General features: G+C 42.8%; 1 protein-coding gene across 1 annotated transcript in view; it reads left to right on the forward strand.

Moving 5' to 3' along the window:
• The window catches only part of POLD1 (DNA polymerase delta 1, catalytic subunit), a 186046-nt gene that overhangs the window by 107447 nt on the left and 65616 nt on the right, over window positions 1-12983 (forward strand). Inside the window, exon 21 of the mRNA XM_040433632.1 lies at window positions 1459-1611. Coding sequence (XP_040289566.1) covers window positions 1459-1611 — 153 coding nt within the window. The remainder of the gene's footprint in view (window positions 1-1458; window positions 1612-12983) is intronic.

Here is a 12983-nt window from a genome sequence, read left to right on the forward strand (position 1 = left end):
AGGTCATTTTGCAGGGCTCAGGCAGTGCTCCTCCTGTTCCTCCTTGCACAAAGGCGGAGATAGCGGTCCTGCTGCTGGGTTGTTGCCCTCCTACGGCCTCCTCCACGTCTCCTGATGTTCTGGCCTGTCTCCTGGTAGCGCCTCCATGCTCTGGACACTACGCTGACAGACATAGCAAACCTTCTTGCCACAGCTCGCATTGATGTGCCATCCTGGATAAGCTGCATTACCTGAGCCACTTGTGTGGGTTGTAGACTCCGTCTCATGCTACCACTAGAGTGAAGGCACCGCCAGCATTCAAAAGTGACCAAAACATCAGCCAGGAAGCATAGGAACTGAGAAGTGGTCTGTGGTCACCACCTGCAGAACAACTTCTTTATTGGGGGTGTCTTGCTAATTGCCTATAATTTCCACCTGTTGTCTATCCCATTAGCACAACAGCATGTGAAATTGATTGTCACTCAGTGTTGCTTCCTAAGTGGACAGTTTGATTTCACAGAAGTGTGATTGACTTGGAGTTACATTGTGTTGTTTAAGTGTTCCCTTTATTTTTTTGAGCAGTGTATATATGTGTGTAAGGACATTCTTGGGATACAAAACGTGGAAAATCCCTTTAAAGTGTTAGGAAGTTGAATTAAAGGGGTTCTTTGGGCTTTTAGTATTGATGACCTATCATCAGGATAGGTCATCAATATCAGATCGGCGGTGGTCCGACACCCGGGACCCCTGCTGTTCTCTTCCTGCTCGCTGCTGCTTTGCCATAGACATGGCATCAGTGAGAAGGGAGACTGTATGTGCACACTGCATGCGCCGTCTCCTCATACAGCTGATCGTGATACGGGTGTCGGACCCCCGCAGATCTGATAATAAGTCTGGAGAACCCCTTTAATGACATTTGAAGTCATTTTTTTTTTCTTAACAGTTATGTGTGTAATTTGTGTTTCTGAAGCATTGAAAGTACTGTGCACTGATATAAAATTCACATAAGTATTACACCTACTTTGCCCATCGTAGTTAGGCCCCTTTCACACAAGCAAGTTTTCCGTAGGGGTGCAATGCGTGAATTGAACGCATTGCACCCGCACTGAATCCCGACCCCCTTCCTTTCTATGGGTCTGTGCTTATGAGCGTTGCTTTTCACGTATCATCTCTGCATTACGCAAGAATTGCTGCATGTTCTATATTCTGCGTATTTCACGCAGCCCTGGTCCCATAGAAGTGAATAGGGCTTCCGTGAAAAACACATTGCGTCCTGATGCAAAGCGTCTTTCACTGATGACTGCTAGGAGATGTAATCGCATCAGAACAAATTGAACCCGCGTGGAATTAACCGAAACACTGAATGCAATCTGAACTTGAGTGCAAAACCATCTGTTTTTTTTTCCTGAACAGACCCTGAGAGAATCTGTAACGCTCCGTGTGAATGAGGCCCTTAGTCTCTTTTCTTCTAACTTGCAGAGACCCATTGGGAGCTGTGGAACACGCCAAGGACGTGATCTCTGATTTGCTGTGTAATCGGATAGACATCTCGCAGCTGGTTATCACCAAAGAGCTGACTCGTACTGCCGATGAGTATGCCGGTAAACAGGCTCACGTGGAGCTAGCGGAAAGGTAAGAGATGAGACTGGGATCTTTTATCAGCTGGTAGGAAGAGGATCCTCTAGGTTTCTAGGAGAATACATTTGCTGTATACGATGCGGCCTTTTACCACGGAGGCGTGTATACATCTGCACATGGTTCTTCTTGATGCCTGTGTGAAATGAACGGATTGGAGAGCAGAACAAAACATGGCAAATTCCAGCTTTATCAAAATCCGAACCTTATTTACAGAAACTGAAGTTTTCATTGTGAACGAGAAGCTATATTCTTCCACCCCCCACCTTAAAAAATAAATAAAATGAAAATAAAAAATTAAAGTCTGTAGCATGGGCTGAACGTGCTGATCCGTGACTGAGGGGAAACGCAGAAATAGCTCGTCCCACCCTGAGCAGCTGCGTCTGGTTGCCTCGCGTGGAAGGAGGAGGTGGGGCAGAGAGGAGTGTGGAAAAGAAATAACAAGTGCTTCCTGTGACCCCCTAGATGCTGGCTACTCATTGCCCAATTCTAGTCTCTTGTTACTGTCAACTCAGCAGTTTTATTTTTATTTTTTAAACTTTTTTTTTGTTTAATCTGTGAGGCACGTTATTAGAAACCAACTGTCTTCTAGTTTAGCAAGAGCTTTCATCGCTTCCAGTCACTGATCTCACAATTCTCTATTACAGCGCTCATTACAAAATATTATTAACCCCTTCTAGGAAAAGCCAGTTTGGACTAAATGCCAAAGCCCTGTCTTTCAAATCTGACATGTCACTTTATCTAGCAATAATTCTGGAACGCTGATCCAAGCGTGACACATCGTACTTTGTTAGTGGTAAATTTGAGTTGATATGTTTTACCTTTTTATGTATACAATTTTAAAAAATTAGCAATTTTTTTACATTTGAATTTCTCAGATTTTAAGACAGTGATTCCTCACAAAATAGTTAAATTAACATTCCCCATATGTAGGCATCATTTTGTAAATAATTTTTTTTTAGGATGTTAGAAGGCCTAGAACTTTGGAAGCAATTTTTGAAGTTTTCACGAAAATTTTCAAAACTGTGTGTTTTTCAGGACCAATTCAGTGACTTTAAGGGGCTTACATAATAGAAACCACCCAAAATGACTGCATTTTAGAAACTACACCCCTTAATGTATTCAAAGTTGATTTTACAAACTTTGTTAACCCTTTAGGTGTTCCATAGGAAAATAGAGGTGATATTTAAAAATGTCATTTATTTTGTGCAGATTTTCCATTTTAATCCTTTTTGCAACACAGCAAGTGGTAATAGCAAAACAAACCTATTTTTAAATCAATACGTTTTTTTATTTTTTTTCAGATATCAAGCAGTGTACAGACATACGGTAGATGTCATAAAATAGTATAGATCGCATATAATAAAAGCGAAACAATAACATACATAAGGAGACAACAACATAACTGTTCCTCATGCAGCAAGAGCCAAAGATCAGGCCAAAGAAGCCTTGTAGTTAGAGGCCTTCTTTGTGTGCCACATCCTCTCAAATTTGGGGTAGGTGTGTTTAGCTAGAGCCATTGTTCGTTCGTAGAGGAACGTTAAATTCACTCTGGCTGTAACATCGGCAAGTGAGGGAATGGTAGCACTCTTTTAGTTAGAAGTGATAGCCATTTTGGTGGAAAGGAAAACATAAGCGATAACCAACCAACCTCTGAGGGGTATGCCGTCTATACCAATAGACAGGAGGGCTAATGCTGGAGAGGGCGGCAGGGTACTACCTAATAATTCTGAGGCTAGAGAGAAGATCTCCGCCCACAGTGATTTGAGAAGCGGGCAATCCCACAGAATGTGGAAGAGTGTTCCCCTTTGGCCACAAGCTCTCCAACATAAATGCGTGACACCAGGAAACCTCAAACTTAGCCTCTCTGGGGTAAAATACCATCTCAATGTCTTTTTCACAAAAGATTCATAGTGGGACACACATGTTATATTCTTTGACATAAATCGTAGAGCACTTTGCCACTGAGTTGTTGAGAATGTGGTGCTTAGTTCTCTTTCCCATGATTGGAAGGGAGTAGATTTGACAAACGTGTTTTTGTTGTTTAGCATGATGTACACTGGGCGGAGGGGAGTTGGAGAGACGGTAGATTTGGACCACAGTTCAAATATCTGTTTATTAGCTCTGATCTGCAGGTGGATTGAAGGATAAGAGGGAACTGGAGGGTGGCGAACTCTATGGCTATCCGCCTCTAAGAGATGCGTTTCAGTGGCACAAAAAAATACTGCATTTTAAAGTATTAGCTTCCTTCCACTTCATGAATCTCTTAAAGGGACTATTTAGTCCCTCAACATTCAGCTATTGTAAGAACCATTGTATGGGACAAGGAAGATTTAGAACATCATACCATGAATGACAGGAAGGGGGGGGGGAACCATTCCCACAGACCCATGGCCAATTGAACGGCGTCTCGTCCGAGACCCCAGTAGCAGATCCATCTTGAGCCCCTGAGGAAACCAACATAACCTATACAGAGATAACAACAATAGAAAAACAAAAAGTCAGACAAAGAAAAAATAGCCGGTCTAGCTGGCAGGCTACTCAGAACGGGCATATTTAGACGTTTAGGACCTAGGGTAAAGGGTGCATTGCGCCCATATTTCCAAAAGTAGCATAATTGGAACACAAATCTTCAAAGGTTGGATTTACGCTTCGTTGTCCCCACCTGCCACTCGGAAGAGACATGTCGAGGCGGAGTGTCTGTGGTTGCGCGGGGGTCCGTCATAGAGATGTTCCAGGATTGGAGAAGGCACTTCCCAGCTTCTAAGGAACAAATAGCATGTAAAGTACCTTGATGATGAATGAGTACTTTCGTCTAAAAACCCCCCCAGCGGTTGGATATGTTGTGATCCCTCAATGCGGTGGTAAAGGGGGTCATTGAACGGTGCTGTTGCAGGGTAGAAGCTGAGATGTCAGCAAACATTTTAACCCCATCGTAAGGGGCAGGAAGGGAGCCTCTCTTTCTGGCGGCCATCATCAGGGATTCCTTAATATGGAAAAAGTGCATGCTGGCCAGAACATCTTGAGGTGTAGATTCTGAGAGGTGTTTTGGGTTCGCCACTCTATGGACTTTATCTATAATAAGGTCATGTTCTGAGATATCAGGAATGAGGAGTTTCATGAGGTCTTGAATAAAGGTGCGTAGATCTTTGGGTCGGCTGTCCTCCGTGATTCCCCTGAACTTTACATTATTTTGGCTGAACCGATCCTCCAGGTCTACCACTTTGGATTTCAGGTGCTCTATTTCTGAGGCCAGGTCATTATAGGCATCTATGAGCTGGTTATGGGACTCAGCAAAGTCCCCCATTTTTGTCTCAACATGTGATAGCTGTTTGTCGACTTCAGTAATGGAAGCCTGCAGGGGAGTTATCCATGCTGTGAGCTCCCAGTGCATAGAGTGGCTAAAGAGACCAGCATTTCTTTGAAAAGGTTACCGGATGCAGGTTGGTCCGTGGTAGGAAAGTCATAGGGAGGGAACATTATGGTCTCTCACCTCCGCTGCAGGCGCTTTCAGTGGCTGCAGTCTGGGCCTCTGCTTCGCAGGGCTCGCAGATGGGGAACCGCCAGATGGGGAATCATGGTGGCCTGGTACTGGCGGGGACTCGCATGGTGTAGGCGGAGGGCTTCTTGAGAGGAGATCCCGTTGTGGAAGGAGGCTTAGTGGTAGGAAGTTGGCAGCTCTGGGAGGGATCCATATGGCTTACCGTCTCCGGCGATGAGGCTTGAGGGCTCGAAACCGAGTAGTGCATGTATGAGGGGGTTACGGCGCCATCTTGCTCGTTACCCCTTTTAAAGAAAGTCAAGCTTCCCTTTCTTCCGGATTGACTGATTGCCTCTGGTCATCATTTAGACGGGTTATTAGGCTAAGCAGGTGAAAATGAAGTAAAATCAGGTTGTGTGCGTTAGCTTTGTCGCTGATTGGGCGCAGGAGCTCAGGACTCATGCAGCCATCTTCCTCGGTCATAAGACCACGCCCCCCAAACCTCAATATTTATTACCCAGATTCTCCATTGTTTTGGAGGCCAGGTTTTGCTGGAATAGTTTTCGGGTGCTTTGTCACATTTGAACAGACCCTGAAGTCGGAGCCTTAAACCGGCATTTTACACTGCCTAAGTTCAGATTGGTTAGTCTGCACAGAGCGATCGTCCGGCTAGGCACTAGGGTTGTCACGATACCAAAATTTTGATTTGATTCCAATAAAATAAAAAAGTATTGTGATACTCGATACCATTCAATACCACGTGAATAAAAAAATAAAACGCTAAAAAAGCTGCGTGCATTCCGCATTTTATGGAACATCCGGCCCATAATGGTACTGTCCTATTTTTTGGGGGGACAAAGTGACAAAAAAAAATGGCAAATTGGGAAAGGGGGTGATTTAAACGTAATATTTTGGTGTATTTTAAAAACCCTTTTTTATTTTTTATTTTTTTTTTACTTTTTTTTTTTTTTTTACTTTTTATTTACCAACTATTGGCCAGCCCCCTTAGGGGCTAGAACCCTTGTCCTATTCAACCTAATAGATATCTATTAAAGTGAATAGGATTTTACACTGTCCCTGCTGCCCCTTGCTTTGTGCACACAGCAGCAGGGAGCTTTCAATAGCAGCCATGTTCTCTAAAAGATACTAGGCTGCGCAGTAGAGCAGCCCAGTATCAGAAAATAGCAAATCCTGGTATCCTATTGATTTGGTGGCAAAATTATCGATTGGGTATCGACAGTTCGATACCCGGTGCATCCCTACAGGGGACCACTCTGATTGGTCTCTTGTCGGCTTTTCTCGTATTTTGGTGAGAGCATAGACTCCGGGGCTGTTATGCCCTGTTTGGGCGTAACTGTACGCCTGATTGCTGTAAATTACCTGCAGTCTGGACGTACAGTTATGTCCAAATGCAGCAAGGGGTTAATTTACATTATTATTTTTTATTTGAACATCCAATTTGTTTTCTTTTAACTTATTTCATGATAGACTGACCAGTAGACAGCAGTGGATAATGATGACATACTATATAAAGCAGGGGTGCACAACCTGCGGCCCGCGAGCCGCATGCGGCCCCCAGAGCCATGGTTTGTGGCCCCTGCCCTGCTGGGCATTAACACAGCTGATCCTGCACAGAGCGCCGCACAGCAGATGGATCACAGGTTTTGCTCCTGCACTGTAGCAGGAGCGGAAAGGGTCCCCGGCTATTAGTGAGAGCGGGGAAGCCGAGGAGAAGACAGAAGCGCTTTATTAGCGCTTCTGTCTTCTCTTCTATGAGCGCTCTGCAGTGTGGACCCGGCAATCACGTGATCTCTGGGTGTCTCGGGAACAGAGGAGCGCTGCCCTGGTACAAAGCCTCCGCAGCAGGCTGGTTTCCCTGTAACTGGGGCTCCTTTGGATGCTCCAGTTACAGTGAAAATAGTACAAAAAAAAAGTCACTTATTGTCTCCCAAAGGTCTTTCATTATGTGGTAAAAATATATAATACATTTTTTTTTTTTAATTATAATTTTTTTTATTTGAAAACTAAATAAAAATTATAATAAAATATAAATAAAAGAAAAGAGAAATAAAATATTATGTGGCACAAAAAAATAGAAAATTATTTAAAAAAATAGAAAATTTAAATACAATAAAAAGGAAAAAGTGCTTAATAAAAGTGTTCACTGTCCCACAACAGTCTTTTTATGACCCCTTGGGGGACATATTATGTGGCAAAAATATATTTTAAAAAATTATAGAAAATTCTAAAAATAAATTAAAAAAATTAATAAAATTATAAAAAATAATACAATAAAATATTAATAAAATTCAAATAGAAGTAAAAAATAAAAAGGAAAAAGTGCAAAATTCAAAAAAGTGACCGTGTCCCCCAAGGTCTTTTTATGACCCCTTGGGGGGACATATGTAGCAGAAATATATTAAGTTAGAAAAATAATAATACATAGAATGTCGGCAGATAAGAACCATTTGGCCCATCTAGTCTGCCCAATATACTGAATACTATGGATAGCCCCTGGCCCTATCTTATATGAAGGATGGCCTTATGCCTATCCCTTGCATGCTTAAACTCCTTCACTGTATTTGCAGCTACCACTTCTGCAGGAAGGCTATTCCATGCATCCACTACTCTCTCACTAAAGTAATACTTCCTGATATTACTTTTAAACCTTTGCCCCTCTAATTTAAAACGATGTCCCCTTGTAGCAGTTTTTCTTCTTTTAAATATTCTCTCCTCTTTTACCTTGTTGATTCCCTTTATGTATTTAAAAGTTTCTATCATATCCCCTCTGTCTCGTCTTTCTTCCAAGCTATACATGTTAAGGTCCTTTAATCTTTCCTGGTAAGTTTAATCCTGCAATCCATGTACTAGTTTAGTAGCTCTTCTCTGAACTCTCTCCAAAGTATCAATATCCTTCTGGAGATATGGTCTCCAGTACTGCGCACAATACTCCAAATGAGGTCTCACTAGTGCTCTGTAGAGCGGCATGAGCACCTCCCTCTTTCTACTAGTAATGCCTCTTCCTATACACCCAAGCATTCTGCTAGCATTTCCTGCTGCTCTATGACATTGTCTGCCTACCTTTTAAGTCTTCTGAAATAATGACCCCTAAATCCCTTTCCTCAGATACTGAGGTTAGGCCTGTATCACTGATTTTATATTCTGCAACCAACCATAACCGTCACCATTACCGCCCCATTCACGTGAAACTTTTCATATTATATAACAAAACGGCCTACACAAAATAGGGAACTAATTCTAATAATTTATTTTGGTGTCAGTTTGCATATTTAAAGAATAAGGAGCTATAGTTTGAAAAAAATATAATTTTTAAAAACGTTTTGTACAGTTTCCCCCAAATGAAAAGTGGCCATGGTCACTTGCACGGCTCCAGGCAATGACTGGCTTCAGAAGTGACATGCTGCTTGTGGCCCCATCACCGCCTAAGCCAGTCATTGGCTGGAGTGGTGTATGACCATGTCCATGCACTGCCAGGTGTAAACAGCGGGGTAGTGCGAAGGACCAGAGCGGTGGGGAGCAGGTAAGTATAACTCTTCGGTTTCAGGGGTTATGCTGCAGCACAATATTTGGGACAATTAATGGGAACAAGTGTTCATAGGAGCGCTCATATCTTATATCTGGATGGTATAATCGTGCAGCTGATCAGTCAATAAACAAGGAATTGCTCATTTGTCGGCTGATTTGCATATTTTATGAGGATCAAAGATGTCCGATTATCGGCAGCACATCTCCCTGTGTAATCTAAATGAAGGCGGAATGACTGTGGCAGCGATCACTCCTCCCCAGTCACTTTGCACTGGCTTGTGTAATAGGCAGATGAGCGCTGATCAACATTTTTAAATTTATTTGCGGCCCCTTGAAATGGAGCGATGTGACAATGCGGCCCCCAGACCAAAAAAGGTTGTGCACCCCTGATATAAAGTATAGACATGGAGTGCAACATCGGCAATACATAGCAAATATAGTCCACTGTTTTAAATTCAGATTAGGGCTCCACAGTGGCATGGAATCGCCCACAATTTTCCTGGGAAAAAGGAAGTTCCAAATGGGAGTCACCCACAAGATGCAGATTTGTAAGTGCACTGTTGCACAATGATATGCCATCACTCTGTCATTGTTTGGGGGTCGAACTTCAGGGATCCCCACAATCCTGAAAATGTAGGGACTGCAGCGGTGCTCCCAACCAACCACTGTACAAAGAACTGCGGTACAGAGCTAATGAAATGAATTGGGTCTTGCTACCGTTCCTTGTACAGCCAGTAGTCAATATTGGTCCATCAGAAGGGACCCCGAAATGACCCCTTATGCCCAATCTTGTAGGAAGCTGTAAAGTGTAACTACTGTTTCAGGTTTTTTTCTTTTTTAATTTGTAGGCAAAATATTTTTTTATACATTTGTAATTTACTTTTTTAGGGAGTTTTGTAAACCTTTATTAAAGGGGGATTGATCCATCTGGTACTTTGATGCATATTGCTAGGATATGCCATCATAGATAGGTGTGGGTCTCACCTCTGAGACCCACACCTGTCTCTAAATGGGCCCCTAAAAGTGAATGAGTGTGCACCACGCATGCGTGGCATGTTCTCCATTCATTTCTATCAAGTCTCGAAAATAGTCAAAAGAGTTTGCGCAGCTATTTTCGTGAGTCCCATAGAAAGGAATAGAGAGAGTACTGCGCAAGTGCGGCCGCTGCTATGTTCACTTCTATAGGACTGCAGGAGAAGGCCGAGATTTTCAGAAGTCCTCTAGAAATTAAGCGCTCTGCTCACTTTGTGGGTCCCATTCTGGAGATACGTGCGGGTCCCAACGTCACCAGTGTCTCAGATGAGACAACCCTTTAAGAATCAGAGTGTAAAGTGTTCCCTTAGCAGCTCTTAGCTCTGCTAAGAAAATCCCATGGTCCTGTGTGCTGAATACGGATAACTGTAAGGTGCGGATGCAGGCTTCTCATCCCTTATGACATTGAACATTTTTCTGTAGTAAATTTTTTCCCCACAACTACCATGTATCTCAAGGATAGGTGATACATGTTTGAAGTCTAGGACCATCATTAATCACTAGGAGGAGCAGGGGGAGTCGAGCAAGTGCACTGCCACTCCATATGAAGCCTGTGGGGCTGAAGGAAACAAACCGAGCCTTGTACTCAGCTGTCTACGTCAGTCCCATAGACGCTGAATGGAGTGTCTGCACAGATGAGAATACTTATGCCCCTTCATATAATTTTCACTGGCCCCACTGTGCGACTTGTGCAGGAATTATACAATAGTTTCCCTTGAATAAAAAGATGATTTCAGAATTAGTATGTTTTGAAGACCACAGTGCGTGAAAGTAGCTGAAATGTTTAATCACTGTGCCGTCTCAGATCTAGTAGAGACTCTCCTGATCATCTCACCTGCAAGGCTTTCAAAAGTGGCACAGAATGAAACAAACATGAAATTCAGCACTCTATATATAGCTCCATTTCAGGGTTTTACTTACGGTATTTTAGAAAGCCTCATTTACTGTTCATATGCCTAAATCCTCTTTGCAAATATGCTGTATCTTTATACCAGTTGGAGCTCTGTTTTTTATTGTACAAAAAACAAAAACCGCATAAGAGAAGGTATGACAACTATACTCCCCCTTGAGGGAACGCTAAGCCAGCAGAATTGTATTGTTCAGCTCAAGTGAATGGGAACCGAGTTGCCGCATGCCGTCAGTCTTTACACAATGGATGGCGTCTTCTACTTCTGTTCTGTCCACAGTTTAGTTCTCAGAGGCTGCACAAAACAGCTGATCAGTGAGGGTGCTGCGCGTTGGACCTCCAGCTTTCTGATATTAATGACTTATCTGGAGAATTGGTCATCAGTTCTAAAAGCTGGAATATCCCTTTGAATTACGCGCTTGAGATACAATAAATACAGCAAACACAGAAGTCAAAGTAAACTTCAAATAGAAATCTGATAAAATAATAATCTAGTCGTAACTTTGCATAGTGGTGGAATTTGTCTGAACATGCAGATTTTCTAAAATAAACATTTCAAAGTTGAAATTGCAGCACCAAGAAGGAAAAATTGTGGAATTATGGAAATCACAGGATTGATAGACATGTTAATGATATGTATATGATGAAAGAAAAGGAAACAAAATATTCAGAAAACATCTCAATTTGTTCAGTATGTCTTGGCATGCTATCATTGAGATTATGAATGGTTGTCTGGGGGATGTTTTGCCACCCTGAATGCACTTGGGCACACAAATCATCAAGATCCGCTAGCACGTTTAGGCCATGCAGGCTGCCCACAGGAGCACAAACATGTGGCCTGGCGTTGTCCTGTCGAAAAACTGCTCCTAGGACACTAGAGAAAGGACCGTACCACTGGTTCCACGACCAAATCAATGTAAAACTGAGCTGTTAGTGTATCTGAAATAAAGATTAGAGGGGTCCAGCTACCATACATTATGCCACCCCACACCTTAATCCTGGGAGTAGGACTTGTGTGACATTCCCTTGTGATGGCCTTTTCATGGTATTGCTCACATGGTATCCAAACCAATCTCTGGCTACCATTGTGTCTGAGACAAAAGAAGATAGGCCTCCATTGCTGTCTTGCTGTGAGCTGCCTTTTAGAGCGGTGGCATGAAGTCAATGGAACACCTGCAGCTGGGGCTCGTAGCCCAGTGTTGTGCAAACGTCTTCTGATGTTTTGTGTAGACACAGTTTACCGCCCTAAGTTTGAGATGGGATGTCCAGTTTCACTTGCAGTACCGAACGGATCACTGCATGCCATTCTTCTAATCGGGCGATCCGTCCGTGCACAGTTTCGTCTCTGTGCACCTCTTGCTGTCATTCCAGTTCGTTGTCATTCTCCCAACCACTGGGACACAACGTTGAACAGTGCTGACATCTCAGACTGGGTCATCTGTCTGAGTGATAAACCAATGATTCTGTTCCTCTAAGCTGCATCAGCTGGTAATAACTGGCACACGAGGAACAGGAGGCATTGCATAATTATCCCACATGATTTGATCCAAGTTTTAAGGTTTCATGTGGGTAAATGTACTTTCAACCTGGCCTTTCTACACCTCCCATGTGCCATAGATTGGAGCTAGGTGCTTGAAAATGTGATAATCTGCAGATCTTAGACATCTACTTCCTCCATTTGCATGACTCTATGGCTTGTCTTGGTGTTGCAATTTCAATATTGTGTGTATATTGAATTTACGTATGGTTGTAAAGTTTTACCTGCTTTGTAAATTGTGTTCTGTACATAGCATGTGTGCATATGAATGTCAGCTGGCCCTTTATATACAGTACAGATATTAATATTACAGAAGCCCAATACTCCTGCAGTTAAACGGTGCCTCCCCCAAGAGATGAAGGAAATTACTTGCTCTTCCTGTTCATTTCTTTGGTTTACACATTGCTGAGCAGACTCCTCAACAGGGGCTGACCAGGTGTCTCAACCCCCTCCTTTGTGATATGGCAAGTACCTTGGGCACCTTTCCTTTCCCACCCCCTCTGTTGCTTCTATGTGGGTGGAGACCTTCATGTTCTGATGCTTTGTGCTCCATTGACTGCTGATAAAAGCCGTTGACTGTTCCCTTGGGCATCCATTTGCAGAGTTTTTGCTAAGCAAGCTGATACAGTGTCTTGAATACTTATGTCATGTTGCACATATGTTCCACCACTAATGTCATGCAGCATTTTTTTTCCAGACATAACAGTTAACTGAAAAACTCAGCCATCATGTATAGGCTTTTAAAGAGTAGTTCCACCTTCACAAACCATTTTTGTTTTTATTATTCCAGTTCATCAAAAATTAAGACAACTTTTTGAAAACAGTCTTCATTAAAAATCTGTCTAGGGGTCCTATGCAGACCTAGG

Source organism: Bufo bufo, chromosome 1 (genome assembly GCF_905171765.1).
Source record: "Bufo bufo chromosome 1, aBufBuf1.1, whole genome shotgun sequence".
Classification (NCBI taxonomy): domain Eukaryota; kingdom Metazoa; phylum Chordata; class Amphibia; order Anura; family Bufonidae; genus Bufo; species Bufo bufo.